The sequence below is a fragment of the Panthera tigris genome, chromosome A1 (assembly GCF_018350195.1).
Source record: "Panthera tigris isolate Pti1 chromosome A1, P.tigris_Pti1_mat1.1, whole genome shotgun sequence".
Classification (NCBI taxonomy): domain Eukaryota; kingdom Metazoa; phylum Chordata; class Mammalia; order Carnivora; family Felidae; genus Panthera; species Panthera tigris.
Genome location: NC_056660.1, coordinates 14,821,529 through 14,845,468, shown reverse-complemented (window position 1 = coordinate 14,845,468; position 23,940 = coordinate 14,821,529). Strand labels below are relative to the sequence as shown.

The 23,940-nt window shown below is 39.7% G+C and overlaps 1 protein-coding gene across 2 annotated transcripts in view; it reads left to right on the top strand.

The window, feature by feature from the left end:
- LOC102967108 (spermatogenesis- and oogenesis-specific basic helix-loop-helix-containing protein 2) overlaps positions 1-7,266 on the top strand; it is a 54,240-nt gene extending 46,974 nt beyond the window's left edge. The window contains exons 10-11 of one of the 2 annotated variants that reach the window (XM_042956906.1): positions 4,494-4,750; positions 6,229-7,266. In XM_042956906.1, the coding sequence (XP_042812840.1) occupies positions 4,494-4,750; positions 6,229-6,249 (278 nt within the window). In that variant the 3' untranslated portion in view covers positions 6,250-7,266. Of the gene's footprint in view, positions 1-4,493; positions 4,751-5,588; positions 5,855-6,228 lie in introns of those variants that run through there. The other variant, XM_042956870.1, reaches the window with a different exon arrangement.
- Positions 7,267-23,940: the final 16,674 nt, after the last annotated feature.

The window sequence follows — 23,940 nt, the reverse complement described above, 5'->3', positions numbered from 1 at the left end:
GATTCTGTGTATAAGTGGGATCGTACAGTATTTGTCATTCTCTGACTTATTTCACAAAACATAATGCCCTCAAGGTCGATCTATATTGTTACAAATGGCAAGATTTCATTATTTTTTTTTTTTTAGGATTTCATTCTTTTTCACGGTTGAATAATATTCCAGTGTATGTGTGCGTGTGTGCTTGCCTGTGTGTGTGTATGTGTGTCTATATATCTCTTATCTATCACATTTTTTTTATTTATCCATCAGTGGATACTTAGGTTGTTCTTGGCTCCTGTCAATAATGCTGCAATAAATATAGAGGTGCTTCCATCTTTTTGAGTTAGTATTTTCATTTTCTTTGGATAAATACCCAGAGATGGGATTGCTGGACCATATGGTAATACTATTTTAATTTTTTTGAGGAACTTCTGTACTGTTTTTAGTGGCTGCACCAATATACATTCCCACCAACAGTGCACGAGTACAGATCATCACCAACACTTGTTATTTCTTGTCTTTTTGATACTAGCCATTCTAATGGGTATGAGGTAATCTCTCCTTGTGCTTCTGAATTACATTTCCCTGATGATTAGTCATATTGAGCATCTTTTCATGTACTCATTGGCCATTTGTGTGTCTTTCTTGGAAAAACGCCTATTTAGATCCTCTGCCCATATTTAAATCAGTTCGTTTCTTTGCTGTTGAGTTGTATGAGTTCTTTATATATTTTGGATATTAATCTCTTATCAGGTATGTGACTTGCAAATATTTTCTCCCTTCTCATAGGTTTCCTGTTCATTTGGTTGATGATTTTCTTTGCTGTGCAGAGGTTTTTGGTTTGATATAGTCCCACATGTTTATTTTTGTTTTTGTTACCTTTGCTTTTGGTGTCAAATACAAAAAATCATTGCCAAGACCACTGTCAAGGAGCTTACTCCCTGTTTTCTTCTAGGAGTTTTATGGTTTCAGATTTTATGTTTAAGTGTTTAATCTATTTTGAGCTAATTTTTGTGAATGGTGTTAATTAGGCCTCCAGTTTCATTCTTTTGCATGTGGCTATCCAGTAGAAAGCTTACCTTACTGATAGATGATAAGCACATTAGTGACTTTATTACATGAATAGAATCTAAAGGAAAGGGAAATACTCAAATTAATTGCATAATAACTATGTTGTGAGGATTTAACATATTAACTTACTTACCTCCTTCATATCTTTGCTTAATTGTCTCCTTCTCAGTAACTCTCAACCACCTATTAAAACTGTATACTTCCCAGCATTACATAATGCATGGACTTTTCTTTTCGTTCCTTTCCTTTCATTTTCTTTTCTCTTTTCTTTTCTTTTCTTTTCTTTTCTTTTCTTTTCTTTTCTTTTCTTTCCTCTTCTTTTCTAGGCATGAGACTTCTTATCCACTTTCTCTGCTGTATTTTTCTTCATAGCACTTATTACTTTCTAATATTATTTATTTGCATATGTTCTCATTGCCTGTTACCTCCCACTAGAGTATCAACTCCATGAAGACACGGAAATTTTTTTTTTTTTTGCTTATTTTGTTCATTGCTGTATTTCTAGTACCTAGTGCAATGACCAGCATACAGTAGGTGCTCAAGAAACCTTCATTATATGAATATTCTTTGTGAAAAAAGTATTTACCCACTGTGAGGCATTTTTGTTATTTGTGTTATAATGTCAAGGCATGCCAATGTACTTGTAGAAATAAGAAAATGGAAAAAAGCAGAGCCAGAGTAAAAAAATACAGCTACCAGTTTGTGACTTTTTTATTCTTGAAAGTGACTCTTCACTGAGAAGTCAGTAAGGTACTGAGCTCCTAATCTGCATGTTAGATGCTAGATGACAGGACACCCGGACCTGTCTCTTCAGTGCCTGAGTCTGAGGTCACCCTTCTGCTGACTTCCTTGAAGGGATTCCACTCACTTAATTCAGTACGTTCCCTGTGCTAGGGAAGTCCTTTCCATACTCTACATGGGGGACTCCCAGTTCATCCCTTAGTTCTCAGCTTAAATGTCCCTGCTTGAAAGATGGGGGCTCAAAGACGAACAAGGTGCAGCTCTTGTTCTTATGGAGCTGGAAAATGAATAGGGGGGAGGGTCACAGTAGCAAAATAGAATTCCTGTAGTACTTTAAATGCTATTGTAGGGGCGTCTGGGTGGCTCAGTCGGTTAAGCGTCCGACTTCGGCTCAGGTCATGATCTCGCGGTCCGTGAGTTCGAGCCCCGCGTCGGGCTCTGTGCTGACGGCTCAGAGCCTAGAGCCTGTTTCGGATTCTGTGTCTCCCTCTCTCTCTGCCCCTTCCCCATTCATGCTCTGTCTCTCTCTGTCTCAAAAATAAATAAATGTTAAAAAAAAATTAAAAAAAAAAAATAAATGCTGTTGTAGCGGTACTGTGCATACTATGAGGACATGGTAAAAGCTGCAGGAATAAATGATGTTACTAGGGATGGTGTCTAAGGTCAAAAGAGAAAAAGACCCAAAATAGCATACAGTCCTCTTCGTTCATATAATCAAACAAGATTCAGGGTGTTTTATTAGTCAATTCAGACTTTCCCCCTGACTTAGGAGAGAGGGGAAGAAAATAGAAAAAAAAAAAAAAAAAAAGTAGCCATGAGCCACAGTTAATCTACTTAAAGTAGTTGTGGCTGAATATCACCCAGAATGATTAAATCAGCCCAGGTTAAATCAGATAGAGGTCAGACCACAGGCATATGCCTGTCAATGTTACCTTTTGAACATACAGTACTTACTTCTGCATTCTCAGTGTTTATACTCTGCAGAAACTCTGAACTGCTGTTTACATGGTGGTGAGTTCAAGCCTCTCTGTGCCCCAACATCGCTTGGTGTTGTATCACATGAAGCAGCTGCTCTTGGGAAGACACAAATATATACTAGGACTGTGGACTTTATGCCATGTTCAGACTGGGGAAGACCTGAAGGTCGTTGAGTCAGAACCTCCATTTTAATTTTATTTATATACATTTTTCCACTTGGAAAGCAATATTAGTCCTTAACTAACCCAGCTAAGATAATAGCTGTTCATTTTTAATGTATTTCCTTCAAGTCTTTTTCTATGTATATTTTTCTACAGCAGTAATCATATTGGACATCCAGTTTTGTTGCCTGTGTCTTTCACTTAACATTATGTCCAATATACTTTAATTTTTGATTGTGTGCCTCATACCACCATTTAATGGCTTATCAAATAATTTATAGAAGATTTTCTTAGCCATCCTCCAACTGCTACATTTAGTGTTTGTAGTTTTGTGGGGAGAGTGATTCTATATATAATACGATAGGAAATATTTCCCCATACGTAGATTTTCCTATATTTTGAACTTTTCCTTGGGGTAGCTACCTGGGAGTGTGTGATGAATGAGTTTGAAAATGTGAGCACATATATAGGTCATAATGCATGTTGCCAAATTATTTTTGAAAGAGGATTGGAACAGTTGAAATCAGTTAAGTCTTCCAATGTCACTTTCACCACATAGGTCAGTAAATTGAAGGCTGGAGAAATGAAATTACCACCCAAGGTCACCAGGTGTCTGCTAACATCTGACCTGTAACACAGAAGTACTGATTGAGTTCAGTGTTTAGATTTTATTAGGTAACCTTTACCTGTCCTTTCCATAAATCTTTGTACATATCTGCTGAAATGATTTTTCACAAATATTCTAGATACATTTGTATGTAAAGTAGACATAAAATTTCTTTATTTTCATTACTACTAATATCCAAAAGAAGATAGGTATTCATAGTGTTACTTCAGATTACATTATTAATATTATATATATATGTGTGTGTGTGTGTGTGTATATATATATGTATATGTATAGTTTGTTTTTGAGGGAGAGAGAGAGTGCATGCATGTGTGAGGAGGGAGAGGGAGAGAGAGAATCTCAAACAGCCTCTGTGTGCTTTCAGTGCAGAGCCCAACATGGGGCTCGATTCCACATTCCTGGGATCATGCCTTGAGTGAAATCAAGAGTCAGACACTCAACTGACTAAGCTACCTAGGCCCTAGGCACCCCTCATGATATATTTTAAAACTTTTTTTCTGCCTTCTAGTTACTGTACAGACCATAGATATATGATTATACAACCCATTTCATTGATATAAAATCAACCACACTTTATTTGTGCTTGAATAGAGTTCAACTTTCCAACATTCTTTCATGCTTCTTCGGGTTCATAAGAATGGTCACAATTTTGATTACTATGAAAGACACACACACACACACACACACACAGTCACAGAGATCTGATGCTCCTCTAAAATCTGTCTTCTGGTGACACACAAACACTAATTTACAGTATGTGTATTGCACCATCATACTAAAAAGTCCGCTGTGTTTTTCCATCGGCATTTGAGTATAAGAGTAGTATAAATTTGTAACAGGAGGGAACGACATAGAGGACTTTTATTTCAAATACAGTGGTTCCAAGTTCCAGAGTTGTGAATACTGATGGATATTTGTTTTCTTTTTTATTAAAGGTCAGTCCAGCTCCACTTCAGAGAATGCAATTGGTGATATGTATAAAACTCGAATTCCCAGCAAAGCTCTCTCTCTTAATTCCTTCCATGCTGTCAGATACTATTCTAAAGTTGTCCCTTCCTATGATGCAGCTGCTGTAACAAATCAGAACATTTCAGTTCATTTTCCATCAGCTGTGCCCAAAGTCTCAAAGTTTCTTCCTCAGCACTACAATTCTGTGCTGGGCCAGACGTGCTCAACACATCCCAACTGTCTGGTAAGTCTTCTGGGGTCTTGGATCAGATTGGATTCTTTCATTCCAGCTATCAGGGCCCCTGGCTTGCATTTTGTTATTAATACTCTGGTCAGAAGTCTCTTAGACTGGGGCCAGGTGCACTTAACCCAGGCTCTCATTCCCCATGCTGCAGGACTGATATCTAGATATCCAGAATTAGTGAATCTGAATGTGATGCTGCTGGTGTGACCTTAAGTGGCCAGATGGGACCTGTTTCCTCTAGAGCCCCTCCCTTCAGCCCCTCTGCTTCTATGATGCCACATCCCGTTTCACCAGCCTCATCCTCAACCACTCCCTTCACCCCCTGCCAACTGTCTGCTGCTTTATCTCATTGGCTGGTAGTAGTCAATCAGGCTAAAGGAAAACCTGTTCAGCCAACATAAACCAGGCTGATTTGAGATCCCAGATGTCCTCATATCACAGATATTTATTGAGCATCCACTCTGTTCTAGCATTGTGCTAAGCACCAAGAATGTAGTGTATAGATAGACATGATCCCTGCCTGAGTGTCATAGGGAAGCATAGAAGCAGGCAATTGTGATCCATGTTGGGGCATGTAGGAGGAGGACCCTGTATATATAGTATAATCTAGATTTGGGAGAGGTTAGTGACTGCTCACCCCTGGAAGAAGTACTATCTAAGCTGAGATCTGAAGGATAAGAATTAGCCCAGTAGAGAGGTCAGGAGTTGGGAGTGAGGAGGGGAAAAGGATTCTAGGCAGATGGATATAAACAGTGGTATCTTTTTTTTTTTAATGCTTCAAGTTTTCATTTAAATTCTAGTTAGTTATATAAACAATGGTATCTTTATTTTTTGGAAGAACTGTCCCGTTTTAGATGAAGACCCAAACCAGCCTGGCCTGCTTTCAATGGACTCCTGATAACCTTAATATAGTTGCTAATACTTTTGCATATTAATAATAGCTAACATGTTTTGAGCACTCAATAAGTAATCTGCCACATACTCTGTGTACTTAATGTGGATGATCTAATGAATCTCTGAAACAATACTTTGAGGTAGGTGCTATTATTATTTCCATATGGCATCTATAAAATGGGAATAATAGTGACCTACCCAAAAAACATTTATGAGAAAAATATTTTAAAGATACTTACAAAGAAATTTTGAAATATGAATTATTTACATATATAATACTTTTGCTAATGATCATCAGTCTACCGACAGGAAACGGAGTAAATGAAAAAGAGATTGTAACATTATTATTTTTTTAATGTTGACCTTTACTTTGTGTGTAGTTTTTGGTGGAGAATTGCTGTAAGCTAATAATTACTTTTAATAGCAATAAATAATACATATTTTAATGGGTTTATTCACCTAAAGATCTCACATGGTTTTATGAATCATTTCGTATTGCTTTAGGACATAGAAAATATATTTGTGACATTATGAGTAAAAACAGGCCAAGATTCAATTAATGTGGTTTTCTTTCCCCTTTGCAGCAACAGTTTTGGGCATATTAATAGCACATGTTTGAAATTCACACTCTAGACCACCTGTTGGGTACAGTTTGACAATAAAGGAAGAATGGAACAAAGAATGATCTTGAAAGCTACACCCAGAGACCTAATATCAAAAGAGTTTGCACTGTATGGCTTCTGATAAATGTGCTAAAAGCTTCTGCAGATAGATAGTAAAAGTGCTAGCCACTCGCTTTCACTTAACCTCAGATATACTTGGATCTCCCCCAGCCAGAGCACTACAAGAACAGATGGCCTGGTGACCTAGACTTCTTTTTTTTTTTTTTCTCCTCCTCAAAAAATATTCCACAATTTATGACCCGCTACAAAGAAGGTCCAGGTACACTGGATAAATTGGTAAGATTAGGGAGATGCTTTGATACTCCAGCCTCACTGAGTATAGATGTTACAGCCCGATTCCTACTTTTAGTATCACTGAATAACTGTCACTCATTTCTAGGTGGTATCTTTCTAGACTTGACATCTTAGAGAGCTTCCTCCATTATGCACCATCCAAACTAAGATCTCTCGGTTCAACAGGGGTGTTTATCTCCTCACTTGACTCCTAATGAATAAATTGATGTGTTTGTTTTTGCATTTTGTAATCCCTTGAGTGAAATGATAGCTAATAGGTAGATTTTTCTTTCTGGATCTTCAGCTACAGACTTTCTTTGTTATTCATCTCTTCCTCCCTACTGATACTAGAAAAGACGAATTAGAAAAAAACTGCTGAAAATAAGGGGAGAAAAATATTTGTTTTATATTTCACTGAAATGTTCTTACACATATAATAAGTTTTATTGTTAAAGAAAATATTCAGTGTTCACCTTGAAAATGGTAGTCTGTTTTTGTTTTGTTTAATAAATATGCGTTCCCTTTTTTAGTAGTACAATATAGGGAATTTAATTTTACTAGATTTTTGAGAAGTTTAAAAATTACTTTAGGCATAGCCTAATTTTCATGTTAAATTGTATAACTTTTCCTTGAGGATGCCATGATAATGGAACCTGTAGATATTTGACCAACTTTATCTTTATAAAGGAACTACAAGTTTCCAACTAAGATTCTATGCTTATTATTACAAATGTGTGCTTGACTCTTTATACTCTGGCTTTTAGGAGTGATTGCTTTGATACTGTAAGAGAACCTGTTGAGGTATTTTGGGTACTTGTGGCCACTTCCTATGTTCACAACTGGTCTTAATTGTTACTAGGACTTTTGCTCCACATGAGGATTTCCTAGGTGCACATGTGGATCATGAGAGACAGCCTGTGGCTGCGAACTCAACAGAAGACCTGGAGAGTATATCCTGGCTCCTGGCCGCTCTTAGTCCCCCTTTCCTTTCAACATGAAGAGCAAGGCTATCTGATCCATTGTTAAAGCTCTGTTTTTTCCATGACTGCTTCCCGTGATCCTGAACTTCATGCAGGTGTCCAAATTTGTTTCTTTTTTTTTTAAAAGAGTATTATTTTTCTTAATTTTTTTAATGTTTACTTATTTTCGAGAGAGAGAGAGCACGCAAGCAGGGGCTGGGGGGCAGAGAGAGAGAGGGAGACACAGAATCTGAAGCAGGCTACAGGTGAGCCCGACGTGGGGCTCGAACCACGAACCGTGAGATCATGACCTGGGCCGAAGTCAGAGGCTTAACCGACTGAACCACCCAGGCACCCCCCAAATTTATTTCTAATATTAGAGCTTCATTTTTAGTAAATTGTGCTCTTCCAAGTAAGTTCAGCTCTCAGCCAAGGAAGGAAGAGCCCATAAAAAAAGGAGCAGATTTTCCTTTGTCAAATCAAGTTGGCTGGTCATGAGACAGTTGCAGTGTTATTTTTACAATGAAAAAGGTGCAAGGAGTTTGCTTAGAAAAGGTGACAGCTTGCAGGTGTTATAGCAGTCACTGTCCCTGTCTGAACAGGAAGTAGGGGCAGAAACAAACATTTATTGAGCCCTTCCTATGGCCCAGGCAAATTATTAGACTTTTTCTTTTTCTTTTTTTTTTTTAGGGTTTATTTATTTTGAGAGACAGAGAGATAGAAAGCAAGTGGGGGAGTGGCAGAGTGAGAAGGAAAGAGAGAATCCCAAGCAGGCTCTGCACTGTCAACACAGAGCCCAACGTGGGGCTTGAACTCATGAACCACAAGATCATGTGAGTCGAAATCAAGAGTTGGACACTTAACCCACAGAGCCACCAGGCACCCCAGCAGTGGATTTTTTTTAAGTTTATTTATTTTGAGAGAGAGTGAGAGAAAGAGCACACGAGCAGGGGAGGGGAAGAGAGGGACAGAGAGAATCCCAAGCAGGCTCTGCACTGTCAGCACAGATCCTAGTGCAGGGCTCGAACCCATGAATTGTGGGATCATGACTTGAGCCAAAATCAAGAGTCAGATGCTTAACCAACTGGGCCACCCAGGTGCCCCTAGACTTCTTCTTGAGGAGAATTTAGCCTTACTCATTTCTATATCCTCAGTGTCAGCCATCTCGCTAGTTGGATGGATGGATAGGATGCACAGGTGCTTGGATGGATACCTGTGTGAACGTGGAGCCAGGAGGTGTAACGGTCTGAAATTGGACGATGACTATGAGAAAGGAAAGCAAGAGACATAGTCAACTTAGGAACCCCTCTGAAGCCAAGACAGATGGAAGAATGAAAATTGATGTTTAGCCATCACTGTGTAGTTTTCATCAATAGTGTATCAGTCTGTTTACACCTATTTTCTTCCCCTCATCACACTCTTCTAATATAGAGTTAGATGGTCTCCCAACAGGGCAGAAATGACAGTAATTGGTAATGTTCATGAACACAACTGTTGTATGTTTAAAGGAGAACACTCAAATGTTGAATAACTCAGAAGTTCTTCAGTCGTTTATTAATTTCTTCAGCAACTATTTATTTGAGAGGCATCGTCTTAGCCTTTTTTTTTTTTTTTAATTTTACCTTCTATATCCAAGAGCTGGGAATCTGTTGGGAGAGAGGTAAAACAGAATTATGGTGGAGTTTGGTGAGTGCCGTGACAGGAGAAAATATGAAGTATTACTGGGTACCTACAAGCATCACACAACCATTCAGGGGACTCATGGGAGGCTTTTGAAGGTAGTAACATCTGGGGCACCTGGGTGGCTCAGTCTGTTGAGCATCCAGCTCTTGGTTTTGGCTCAGGTCATGATCCCAGGGGTCCTGCAATCGAGCCCCACATTGGGCTCCGTACTGAGCACGGAGCTTGTTTGTAATTCATTTTCTCTCTCTCTCTCTCCCTCCCTCCCTCCCTCCCTCTGCCCCTCTCTCCCACTGACACACTCTTTCTGTCAAAAAAAAAAGTAATAATAAAATGCAGATATCTTAGATGTCACTTATCTTCATCTCTGAAACTAATGGTAAAGTATTTGCATTGTTGTGAGGGTTGTTGTGAGGGTTAAATGAGATATGTGTAAAAGCCCTTAGAACAGTGCCCTGGCACATATGAAGCGTTTAATACCTGTTTGTGATAATTGTAATGATAATGATTAAGCTGAGATTTTAAGAACCAGTAGGCAGAGCTCAGCTAAGTGGTGGAGATGTGGAGACCAATGAGGGGGATGAGTTTCCAGACTGCATTTGCAAAGGTATCAAAGAAAGGACTGCATAACACAAATGGAGGAATAGAGGAAATTCCACGGGGCTGTGCATCGAGTTCAGGTGTGAGATGGAGAATGAATGAATGGAGCAAAGAGACAGCCAAGGGCCATGCGATACTGCCTTGACTGAACTTATCATGGTGCTCATTGCTGTTATGAAATTGACATAATCAGATTTGCATTTTAGGATAGCTGCTCTGGCTTTGATGAATTAAAAGCAGAATGAATTGAAGGGGGCTAAAACTAATTGGGGGAAGGCTGTGGCTATTCTAGCAATTCAGGCAAGAGATGGCCAGAAATAAGTCATTGTCAGTGGAGATGAAAAAAAGTAGACAAATTTGATTAATGTGAAGAAGGCAGAGTCAGCAAGACTTGGTAGATAATCAATATGGGGCTTGTGAAGAAGTAAGGCAAACACCTAGATTTCTGGCTTTGGTAGCCAGGCAGATAGTACTGATGACCACTGAGGGAACACAGAGAAAGCATTTGGAGGTCTGGTGCTGGAAGATGACAGTTTTATGTGGGGATATGCCGTGTGTAGGATATCCTAGTGGAGGTAGCAAGAGGCATTCAGATTTGTGTGGCACAGGTGGGATATATCTGGATGAGAGATAATGTGGTTTGGGGAGTCATCACCCTGGGGGGTGGGGAATGCTAAAGTTGGGGATTTAAACATTAAACATTAAATGGTGGGATTGACTCGCAGAGGCCTTCTAATCCTGCAGTTCTATTATGATACCTCATAAGGAATCACTTGGTCAGGCCCATAGTGTCTCATGACATTGTAAGTCACCAGATTCGAGATACTTTGGTAAAACTCTCAAAGGCAGAGGGCACAACTCGCCAGTGGCAGCTGTGTTTGTTTGCTGGGTTTTTTTGAATTGTGGGAAATTTCTCTGAATATCTAGGTTCTGAAAAATTCAAAACTTAGGCAATGCTGGATCTATTCCTAGTATGCAAAGTAGCAACAAACTGCTTGGGCAAGTAGTACCTACCCCTCTTGACGGGGGCATTCGTTTTACTCTGGTTACTTCCTACCCAGCTTGCCTCATTCATTGAGCTGACTTGCCTGGTTCCTGTAGGTATTCTGGTGTGACTCCTCTATAAGGAAATCACTTTGGGGGAGAAATGAGGGCAGCATGTTAGAATGCAGATTTCCAGGCCATATCCCACAGGGTCAAATTGGTAGACTTGGCTGGGCTAGTACTTAGGAATCCACTTTTAAACATTGCCAGATGTGCTGTGGTATCTGATTATCCTACTCAAAAACCCAATGCACATAAATGGATGCAGATACCCATAGAGGACACAAAAACAGAATAGACCCAGAATGAAACCATACATTGCTGACTTCCAAACCTGGCAGTGCATCGTAAGCACTTACAGATTTATGAAAACTACACATATCGGGACTCTGATCCCAGAGATTCTGATTCCATATTTTTAGAATGGGGCCTGGTACCCCGCATAGAATGGATCCACTGTTAGATTTAATCCACTGTTAGATTTATAACATGCTAATCATGATGTCGAGAAGTGTGAAGCAAGGAGCATAGCCTTCCTAAATCAAGACAGGTCAGCACTGAAAGAATAACCACTTCCACACTACTTGATTAGGAAAGGTTTTGCTGAAGAGGTAAGTTTCAAAAACTGCTTTGGTGAGTCAGAAAGATAATTAGGTTAAAACATTCCATACCCAGAGTCTAGCTGTGGGAAAATTGAAAGGTGATAACAGACCCAGAGAGTTTTGAGTAGATATAACTAAGAAGAGTGAAAAACAAAAAAGCAAGGTAGGGTTTTGCTCCCTTTAGTTCATATTGATGCCAGTGGAAACTGCTTACATGAAGGCAGGTGATTTCTCATGCTTATTAAATCTTTCATGTTTTATAAAATTACACTAAAATTGTTAAAAAGCAGAATGCCACTTTTGCAAAATAGTGAACATTGGAAAACCTGCCATTTTTTTGAGTACTTGGGGTTGACTTATCTTAACAGAATCTTGAGACCAGAACCTGTCAATTTTCTGTGCATCTCTTGGGCACGCCATTGGTTTTCCCCTTTCCTCCCCTTTCCTTTTGCCTGTCTTCCTGTTAACATGGGATAAGGAAGCAGGAAGCCCACAGATCACCTTGGTTAATCCGGAATCAAGAGCTTGTTTCATCACCATGGAAATACGACACTCTCACGGAAGATAGTGAAACCTCTTATCTCTGTATTTTTCAAGGTGGTTTTTCCATCCCAGAATAATGTTCTTTCTGAACATACACACACACAAAAAAAAAAACAACTGGGAAGACACACACAATCGCATTACTTCGTATCATGTATGCTGCTGAATTTTACTCATCAGACTCCAGAAAAAGATTTTTTTCATTTTTGCTTGAAGCAAAGATTTCTCGATTCAGATTATAGGCTAAGTGGGCTTGACCACTGCTGGGAGAAACTTCAGGGAAACAGACTTCCAAAATGCACAGATAAACTTGTTCTGAAAAGTCTGCTAAACCGTATATCCTAAGAAGTCCCTGTAAACAGACATTCTTTTCCGCTTATTTCTTCCCCAAATAGTCTTAAGGCTGATGGGAGGGTGTTGGGAGTGGTGTGTTTTCCCAAACACTGAATTCCTTCTCCTTTCATCCAGTTTCAGGCAGTTTTCTTATGTCTTTCAAAATAATAGCCAAAATCTTTAAAACTTCTAGGGCCTAGGCATTATGTGACTCTTGGCACTTTTAAACCCCTACAATAGATCTCAGTACTGCAAACACTGTGAAAAGTCCTTGACAGTCATTTTCCCCCATAGACCTGAAGTTCCTATCAATCCTGAATGAGAAACTACTGGAAAGTAGACAGTCTTTCCCATAGCTATGCGTATGTTGGAGTAGGTGCACAGAAACAAGAATAAACATTGATTTTTTCCCCCTACTGCTTCGGTCTCACATTGCTTTTCTCACGTTGTGGTATTCTAATACTCTTAAACCTGTTGTTTATAAAGCATTAAGGGGTGAAAAATCCATAGGATTCACTTCCCTATCAGTAATTGTTTTTTAAAATACTTTTAGATTTTATTGACTATAATTGAAGAAGGCCAATGTGGTTGCAGCATTGCTTTTTATCTTCTAATGGGGAACTGTAATTGACTTACCCTTTTATGACATCTAATTGGTAAAATAATGATTTTAAATATCTTGCTACAAAAGACACTCCAGATTTTTTTTCCAGTGTAACAAGTTCAATTCTTTTATAGGGTTAGTGAGTCCAGACCTGGGCAAAAATGCCTCTAAGCTTTTGATAGAGTCCAGGGAAGGGCTAAGGGTTGAGATAGCCAGTTAAGCTCTTTTTCTTTAGAAGTAAAAGTGTTTGAAAAATTGAATATGAATGTATTATCTTGGCATTAAAAAAAATGACTTTTTAAAGGGTTAATCCTACTCTTGAGTAACTAGGAAACAACTGCAGGATTTACCCTGAGCTCAAAATACTCCCTTTCTTGAGTCATGTGGGAAGAATTGTATATGGAGAAGGGAATTCCTTTCTTGACCATCATTGCCCTCACCCTCTGCAGCGAGAGCTGAGTTTCAATGTAAATATTATTCCTGGCCACAAGACTTCCCAGCTCCTTTTAAGAAATCTAGCCACAGCACCTGACTGGCAGAGAATGTGTTTGTACTTAGGATCACTATCAAGCCTCCCTAAAATGGAAAACCTACAACAAAGGATGCAATAAAATGCTGCTCTCGGGGTGAGATTGTGTCCACCCAAGGGGCAGTTATAGGGAGATCATGTTGAAGGATTTGTACTTCCAACCTTGGCTCTGGTCCAGCCAAGGCTGGGAAAAATACTCCCAGTTCTCCAGCCCTGTAGCAAATGGTGTCAATTCACTCCGCGAGGAGGCATGTCCTCTGGCTTGGTTTGGGGGAGGTGAACTTGGAGGTGCTTGTGTGAACGGTTTGCTTGTTGAGGCTCAAAATAGTTTGTGAAAAGAAAGTACCTAACCAGCTTAATTGCATTAGAGAAAATGAGTTAAAATGTTAAATCTCAGTTACTAGAATTGGCTTTGTGTCATCTGGGTATTTCCTTCAGATGTTAACGGAAGCTCAAGAATACTAATCAGATCCCATTGGCAAAGCCAAGCTAGTCACAGCAGGCTTCCAGCTGATGATTATTTTTCACTGTCTGCACATGGATATTCTGCTACCACTTAAAGGCAAGGCAAAGCCATTGGTGATTGTGCTCCTTCTACGGCCAGTTTTCCCACAGCCTGTTCTCTATACTGCTTGCTCGTTTACATTTCCCTGGCCCTTACCTCTTTATCACCAATGCCTGATGCTCTTGCTCTGTTCAGCTCTGGACGATCGCCTTACCCATGGGCCTGTAAGCTTCGCAGGGAGGTAGCTGAGTTTGTAGGAAAAAGCATGAGGTTAGAAGTCATAGTGGCTTGATCCGAAGCCTGGTTCCACCACTTATTAGCATATATTTGAGCTAATGATTTACTTCATCGCACTGTTTCCGCTTTTGTAAAACGGAGGTGACAATATTCACTTATTCAGGCTCTGAGAACTGAAGATAATATTTATAAAGTTCCTGGCATGCAGCAACCTCTCCCTAAGTGGTAACTGCTGTTATCTTGCTGCCCTCCCTTCCTGCAGCTTCTCTGCTCACCAGGGAACTGCAGTGGGGGGGGGGGGGGGGGAAGAATCCTGGTTCTCAGTATCATTTCATGCCGCTCCTCCAGCTTTGTAGGGTTCTAAACAGTGAGGGTCTCTCTCATAAGCTGTCTCCCTTCTTCTGTGATTGTTGAGCCAGCAGAGTAGAACACGTACGTTTGATACCCTCTTCCCCATCCCCACAACTCCCCACAGCTTCCACCATAGTCAGACTGAAGCATTTTTGTAGCAGGGAGGGAATAAACAGTTTGTGTGGATTCTCCACATGATTGTGGGGTTGCTACGGAGCCTCCTCCGGGGCTATTACTCTCCAGGTCCTGAGTTTCTCTTCTGCTGTCACACCCAGCTTTCGGGGCTCATTTATGTGAGAGGCAGCATGGCAGATTTGAACCCCAGCTCCATCGCCTCTGCTCTTCACTCAGGGCTCGTGAGCACTTGGTTTCTCTGGGCCTCGTTTTTCTCATCTGTAGAGCTAATCCCTAACCTGCAATCTTGTTCTGAGGATTAGAGAAAATGCTCACGGTATGTTAGTGAGGATAGCACCTTTCCCGTAGTAAGGGCTCAATAAATAAATTGCTCGTTATACTTGTACAGTCTTGCTCTGCCTCTTTGCTGAAAGCCTGCAGCATCCCACTGGTCATTTCCCCCCATAACTTCTGCTTCCTTGCCTTTCTTACTGAGAACCACAGACACCATCAACCAGCATTAATCATTGGTCCCTTTTTAATCTTTTCAAAGACATTTCATGTTATGAAAGTAACACGGGTTTATAAAATTTAAACCAAACAAAATTGTGTAAAATGGAGTAAAAATCTCTTCCTTCCTCTGAGATTCCCCCTCTCTCTGGAAGTAACCCCTCTTAACAGATGGGTGTGTTTCCTTCTAGATTTTCTTTTATGCACACAAAAACATATGAATTATGCATATGAAGAGGTGTTTAGATATCTTACAAAATTAGAATCCTATAATATTGCTCTTCATTCATTTTTTTCCCTATTTAACTCATTTATGGACATTTTCCATACCAGTGTGTCAAGACTTCATTCTTTTTAAGAGCTGACTTTGTGTTCTATTTTAAGAATATCTCAAAATATATTTAACTGTTTTCCCAATGACACGGATTTGTTTTTTCATTTAAAAATTTTACAAACAATATTACAATAAGCAACATAATTATATCTTTGCGTGGTTATGAAAATATATCTGGGTGATATATTTAGCCAAGAAATATTTATTGAGTGCCCTCCACAAGACAGGCACTGTTCTAGCAAACTCTTTAACTTCAGGGAGCTTAAGTTCTAAGAGGGAATACCTTAAATAAATAAATATAAAGTACCATGTCAGCTAGTCATGACCTGTGATGAATACCGCAAGGAAGAGAGAAAGCAGGGACAGGGACAGTCAGGATGCTATTTTAGATAGGTAGGTTGGGGGAGAGGGGTTGAAAAGTTGGCATTTGGAAGACACGACTCAAGTCAGAGAGCAAGCTGTTTTAGTGATCTGGGAAGAGAGCATACCAGGTAAGAGACACAAGGGTGGGTGTACTCGAGGAGCAGCAGGGAGGTCAGTGAGGCCGGAGTGGAGTGAAGGAGGAGAGAATGGGGAACAACATGGCGTAGATCCTCAAAGGCCTGTGGCTTCCTAGCAGATGGAAGCAGGGAGGCATGTGATCTGAGGTACATTTCGAAAGGACCAGTGTGATGGCTGGGCAGAGCGTTGACTGTGGGGACCCAGAGCAGAAGTGGAGAGATGGAGTTAGAACACTTTCAGTAACCCAGGCAAACTGATGATGGTACTATGATTATGGGTCCTAAAACATAGTTATTAAAAATAATGGTTTCGGTGGCTGGAAGAGATATGAGCCTGATGAGAGGATTCAAGGGAGAATGGGAGAAGATGCAGAGGCATCAAGAATAGACAGCTCTAAATGGAGTTTTGCCATGAAGGAGGGCTGGGGCATGAGGCAATTGTTGGGGGTGGGGGGAGCACGTGTGGTTAGAAGAGGAGAAATTTCTGTATGTGCATGCTGATAGAGATGATCCTGTAAATAAGGGCATATTTATAATGCAGAGAAGTAAGGTAATGCTGGCACAGTGTCTCTGAGTAAGCCAGAGAGTTGCAGAGACAAGAGCAGGTGTATCCTGTCAGTGGTGGTAGGAAGGAAGGCAGCATACATGGGCCCAGATGCAGGAAAGAGGATAGGTGTGATGGTGGGAGTTTTGAAAGGCTGGAGAAAAGAGAAGGACGTTTGACATAGTTTTCTAGGAGAGTGGGAGTGTGGATAAACTATGGCAACATAGGGTTGCTGTGCAGCACGGGCTTTCACTTGAAGCATGTGGTCATGAACTGAAGTGAGACCAGGCAGCACGTTTGTGTTTTCTCCAGGCAGATCCAGCTGCCTGGAGGATGGTGTTGAATAGGCAGAGATTTAAATGGGGTCTCACCAAGTACTTTTGGCAGAGAAGATAGGTTCTAGAGAGTCCATGGAATGTACGAGAGAGTCACGATAAACAGGGAGCACAGCATAATATATAAGCTTGTCAAATAACTATGCTGTACACCTGAAACTAATTTAATGTTGTATGTCAATTATACTAAATGTTTTTTTTTTAATTTAAAAATTTAAAAATTTAATTCAGAAAAGAAAAAGAACCAGGGAGCCTCAGCTAAGTAGGGAGGGTGGGAAGGGGACTGTAAAGAGGGTCAGTGGATTGAGGTTTCAGTCCTGTGTGTATAAAAAAAAAAAATCATTGGCATCACAGCACTAGATCGCTGAGACATAAGGATAAAGTAGGGGTAAGATCAGCTGTAGTGGTTAGAGAATGGGATACTCAGCATTGTGGGTACGGAGTGGGTGCTGTTATTGGTATAAACTTGGGAGTGTTTCTTCTCATTTGTGGAAAAGTGATCGTGTAGGGTTATTGAGAGAACACATGCGCCAGTAACTACAGCAAGGCCTCATTTATCCAATATTGTTAGAAATTGAGAATCATATTCTGGAATGTGAATATTCCAGAACACAAATACTTAAAGCCTATGTTTTATTGTAATGCTTTTGATAGAATTCTTTCTAATGGCCAGTTAACTGATTAGCTTCAATCTTATAACTAAGAGAGATTGTCCTGGAATAGAACATGTGCACAGAGAGAGAAAAAGCATGAGAGAGTAAGACTATGTGAGCATGTTAAGGAGGAATGTAAATTCATCAGCCCATAATTTCGGAGATCAACCATTCCCAGGGAGTTAGACTTTTATAAGGTAATAAATTTCCATTTTTATAACAGATATAGGAAGGGGACTCCAATTTTTTGCTGGTAAGTCATTTATTTCCAGTCTATAGCAATAAGTAGGAAACTAAAGACACAGAAACACAGTAAGAGACTCAGATTAATGTAACCCCAGATACAGAGTTCAGGAATATGGAGTAAGTGCCAAGTACTCAATGTGCTGAGAAAAAAGGATAGTCCTTAGGTTGATAGAGTGTGACTGGATCCAGATGAGCCCTCCTCTTGAGTTGAATGGTAAGTATTTTTAAAACTGGGGAGGATAAAGTTAGCATTTCAAGTATGTCACCAGAAAGTAGATTATTTCAGCAACAGTGATGGGACCACTGCTAGCTATTTGGAAGAGAAAATAAAAGCAGTAAAGCTGCATTCCTACTCATTCAAAATAATTAATTCCTGACATATTAAAGAGTTAGGAGTTAAAAATCAAAACCAAAACAGTTATTAAAGAAAACAGATGTATATTTTTATAAACTCAAAGTGATGACTTTTTTTAAAGAATGGCAATGAAACCCAGACCCACGTGATTCAGTGTGCACACACACGCGCGCGTGCACACACACACACACACACACACCATAATTTCTATTAATATGATTGGCAAATGGCTTGTTTCCCTAGCATATCAGCTCTTTAAATCAATAAGGAAAAGACAAGCAACCAGAGAGAAAAATGGGCAAAGTTCATAAACAGGATTTTATAAAGGAGCATAAGGAAAACAAATGTATGAAAAGATGTTTACAATAATCATTGACAAACGAAAACAAAGAGCTATTTCCCTTCTCCTAGATTTGGCAAAGGTTATAAACTTTAACTCGGTGTTGGCGAGAGAGTGGGGAAAAACTATCACATATGCGGGCAGGAGTTTAAATTTGCATCACGTCTTTGGCAGTGTTTGTCAGGATTTTAAATGTACATTTAATTCCACAATCCCATATCTAGAAATTCATTATAAGTTCAAGACCCTTTTCTCTTCTAGAGGTGACATAAGGTCCATGAAGACAGCCATTGTCTTTTTTTCCCTCCAGTCACAGCAGTCTGTCCCACCACTCCAAGTGAAACCAGTCCGCAAAGAGCCAATAATTAGAACCAATTGCCCAGCTTCCCCTAAAAAGGCCACGGGGACTAACTAGCCCCATCACTGTTTCATGCCTGTGTGATTCAGTCTCCACCAGAAGTCTTAAGGTTCTCATATCACTCTCCCGCCATCATAGCTCTTAATATCTTCTATTTGGACTCAATTGTCCACCCCACCTTGAACCCAAACTCTTCTTCTGGAATCCAGTCATCAGCAAAATCCTTTGTACCATACTCCTTTCTAGGCCTACCCCTCTACTCGCATCCTGGGTCTCCTCCCCTCTTGACTACTCAAAGACATTCTTCTGGCAATTGTCCCCTGTCCTTGACTACTGGACAGAACCTTTATATAGGGTAGATCTCACAGAACAATAAACATGCTTTAATATCTCCCATTAAAAAGACAAAACCTTTTGACTCCACATCCTTTTCTGCACTTCACTCTCCACCCACACTCCCTTCCGGTTACTGTTCCATTTCTCTATTCCCCTTTAGAGTAAAACTCTTTGAGAGAATTGTTTTATGCTTACCTTCTTCACTTTATCACCTCTCATTCTCTCTCTGGTAAGCATTTTTACTGAAATACAACTAACCTCCTGAAAGGTGCACCAATAGTAGGTATACAGCTCAATGAATTATCACAAGGTGAACATACCATGTACCAACATCCAGGTCAAGAAATAGTACACTGTCCACACCCCGGAAAACTTGTTCCCTCTTCTGCTTACTATACACTTCTCCCCCCAGCCCCCAACAAATAGCTATCATAACTTTAAAAAAAAATTTAATTATTTTAGAGAAAGAGCATGAGTGGGGCAGGGAGGGGCAGAGGAAGGGAGAGAGAGAGAGAGAGAGAGACCCTTAAGCTCCCTACTCAGCATGGAGACTGATGTGGGGCTCTATCCCATGACCCTGGGATCATGACCTGAGTTGAAATCAAGAGTCAGATCCTCAACCAATAGAGCCATCCAGGCGCCCCAGCTATCATTACTTTAAAAAAAAAAATCTTTATTTATTTTTGAGAGAGTGCAAGTGGGGGAGGGGCAGAGAGAGGGGGACAGAGGATCCAAGTGGGTTCTACACTGACAGGCTGATAGCAGCGAGCTTAATGTGGGGTTTGAACTCATGAATCACAAGATCATGACCTGAGCCAAAGTCAGACACTCAGTCGAATGAACCACCCAGGTGCCCCTATCATAACTTTTAATACAACACATCATTTGCCTGTTTTTAAAAGTTGCTTTGGAATAATACATGTTTATTTGGAATAATACATATTTCTTTGTGCATGTTTTTTTTTTTTTAATTTTGTTCATTTTCTGTTTATTTTGAGAGAGAGAATAAGGGAGGGGCAGAGAGGGAGAGAGAGGATTCCAAGCAGGCTCCATGCTGTCAGCCCAGAGCCCGACATGGGGCTTCAGCTCATGAACCGTGATCAGGACCTGAACCGAAATCAAGAGCTGAATGCTTAACCAACTGAGCCATCCAGCCCCTGTGAATGTTTTCTTTTGCCCATTATTATGTTTGTAAGATTTATTGAAGTTCTGGTGTGTATCAGGGGCTAGATCACATTGGGCCTAGTAGGGCCTGAGAATTTATTTTCTGAGTGAAATGAAGCCCTTGGAAGGTTTTAACAGAGGAGTGACAATATACAGTTTTTGCACTCAAAACCTCACTCAGCTGCTACATTGAGAATAGACTGAGCTGGAGGGTGAGGATGAAAATGAAAGCAGAGAGATTGGTTAGGAAACCATTGCAATAATCCGATCACATTATTTTTCAGCTCTAGGAAGAAGAGGCATTTTAGGTCAGTCCCTCAGTGAAGCTAAACAAAGCAATAATAAACCACGCTCGGCGTTGGACCTACAATAATTAGGCCAGCTATCACAATTTAGGCCCAGAAAATAATTAACACCTTCACAACACAAATGGCCATTGGAAGCAACTGTAACTTTAAAAATTAAAATAGGATAATTTATGGCTGAGAATAAAGAGAAGCCTCAATATTCTGAAAATTTGTGTCTTAAAAGCAGTTAATACTTCATCAAACACAAAAAGCATACTCAAGGCCAGAAAACCAAACTAATTTCAGCTCCAAGAGGGAAACACAGGATGGTAATGCTCATCAAAAGCTGATGGATAAGCAATGTTAAATCTGCAGATTGCCCTGATACACACATTCGAGATGTGGTATAACACACTATCCAGCATTTTGCATTACTGTTTACATTTGTCCTTGTTATTCTTGGCACTTGTGGCATCGCAGAGATTTGTTTTCTTGGTAACGAGTGTTTTTAAATGAGTCAGTTGAAACCAAGAGTTACATGTGGTTGGTTTTTTCATCTGCACATTTTGTCTTGGTCCTGAGAGTTCTCAGCTTTTGAAATGGAAATTTTAACATTTTTACTCAGACCCAGATATTTGGTTCTGTGTTGGTTTTCATAGCTCTTGGGACAGGAAATAGGGTTGGGACTTGATGGATTTTAAATCTAGGACCATTTTATATCTTACACGAAAATCAACTCAAGATGGATTAAAGACTGAAACCATAAAACTCCTAGAAGAGGGGCATCTGGGTGACTCAGTTGTTTAAGCATCTGACTCTTGATGTCAGGTCAGGTCACGATCTCATGGTTTGTGAGATCAAGCCCCTCACTGGGGTCTGTGTTGACAGCACAGAGCCTGCTTGGGATTCTCTCTGTCACTCGCTCTCTCAACTCCTTCCCCACTTGCATGCATGCTCACTCTCTCTTTCTCAAAATAAAGAAATAGACTTAAAAAAAAAAACTCCCAGAAGAAAACGTAGGTGGTAAGCTCCTTGACATTGGTCTTGGTGATGACTTTTTTTAGATCTGACACCTAAAGTAAAGGCAACAAAAGCAAAAATCAACAAGTGGGAATGCCTCAAACTAAGCTTTTGGAAAGGAAATCAACAAAATGAAAAGGCAACCTATGGAATGGGAGAAGACATTTGCAAGTCACATATCCATTAAGGGGTTAATATCCAAAATATACAAAGAGCTCATATGACTCAATAGCAAAAACCAAACCAAACCAAGCAAAACAAAAAACAACAACCCAATTAAAAAACGGGCAAAGAATCTGAATAGACACTTTTCAAAGAAGTCACACAAATGGCCAACAGGTACATGAAAAGATGCTCAACATTGCTAATCACGAGGGAAATGCACATCAAAACCACAATGAGCTATTACATCATACCTGTCAGGATATCTGTGATGAAAAAGATAACAGATTCTGCAAGAATGTGGAGAAAAGGGGACCCTCATGCACTGTTGGTGGGAATATAAACTGGCACAGTCACTGTGGAAAACAGTATGGAAGTTCCTCAAAAAATTAAAAATAGAGGGGTACCTGAGTGGCTCAGTAGGTTAAGCATCTGACTTCAGCTCAGGTAACGATCTCACAGTTTGTGAGTTTGAGCCCCATGTCGGGCTCTGTGCTGACAGCTCAGAGCCTGGAGCCTGCTTCGGATTATGTGTCTCCCTCTCTCTCTGCCCCTCCCCTGCTCACACTCTCTCTCTCTCAAAAATAAATAAACATTAAAAAAATTAAAAATAGATCTACTATATAATTCATCCCATCTCTGGATATGTATCCAAGAGAAGCAAAACCATTATCTTGAAGAGATGCATGTAGTCTCCTGTTCACTGCAGCATTGTTTATTAGGGCTAAAGTATAGAAACAACCTGTTTTTGTGTTGTGTTGTGGACAGATGAAGGGATGAAGAAAATGTGATATGTATATATTTTGATAAATTTATATATTTGTATATATTAAAAACTTTATGTATTTATATATAACATATATTTACAAATGTATTATATATATTTAATATATGTATGCATATAAAATATTTAGTCTTAAAAAAGAAAGAAATCCTATCATTTGCAACAATATTAATGAATCTAGAGGGCATTATGCTAAGTAAAATAAGCCAGACAAAAAAAAAAAAAAAAAAAAAAGATCAACACTCCATGATATTACTTATATGTGCAATCTAAAAAAAGAAAAAAACTCAAGCTCATAGAAGTAGTAAAAAAGTGGTTTCCAGGGGCTAGGATATGGAGGAAATGGGGAGAGGTTGGTAAAAGGTTATAAGATGAATAAGGTCTGAGGATCTAATACATGACATGGTGATTATAGTTGATAACACTGTACTGTATAATTGGAATTTGCTGAGAGAAGTAGAATTTGAATGTTCTTACTCAAAAAAGAGGGGAAATGGAGAGAGAGAGAGAGAGAGACAAAAATAAATAAATAAACCTAGGAACATGACAATACCAGAACACTATCTAATTCTATAATTGCTCTAAGGCACTGATGCATATTTTTTTGGGAATGCATAATTTTTTGGGAAGCCTGGCTCATATAATATCAACGTCAAATGATTAGAGTTATAACAAATATAATTTGATAAGTAAATCTCACTTATTTACCAGTTTAAGGTCTATTGCTAATGCATTTTTCTGGGCATTTTGTTTTCGCACACTTTATTTTCAACTTTTACTACCTTTGAAGGAATGCTTCCCTTTGGAACAAAATTCTTCAAAAGGATTTCTCTAATTCTCTCTTAAACCCATTCTACAGGCTTTTGCCCCCAATATGGTCTTGTGGAGGTAACCCCAAACCTGCCTATTGCTGTCCCTATGTCAACTGCTCAGAATCATTTTATTTTAACCAACCAGTTGAAGACAATGCTTTTAGCTGTATTTTCTGACCAAACAAGGTAAATCAAATGACAGTTTGAAGCCAGGTTAGACATGAAGCCAACAGTGTAAGAGCCTTGGAGTTGGACATACCTCCACAAGGTGCAACCCCCATCATTTATGATTGGGTGACTGTGAACGGGTTGCTGTACCCCTCTACACCTTGATTTCCTTATTTGTGGAAATGAAGAGTTAATAGAGCCTGCCTCTCAAGGTTGTGGGAAAATTCAGTGAGAAAACAGGCCTGGCACTGTGACCATTCATTATGTGTTAGCTGCTATGATTATTGTTGTTGATGATGTTATTGTTCCCATCTAAGGCCAATGGGGACAA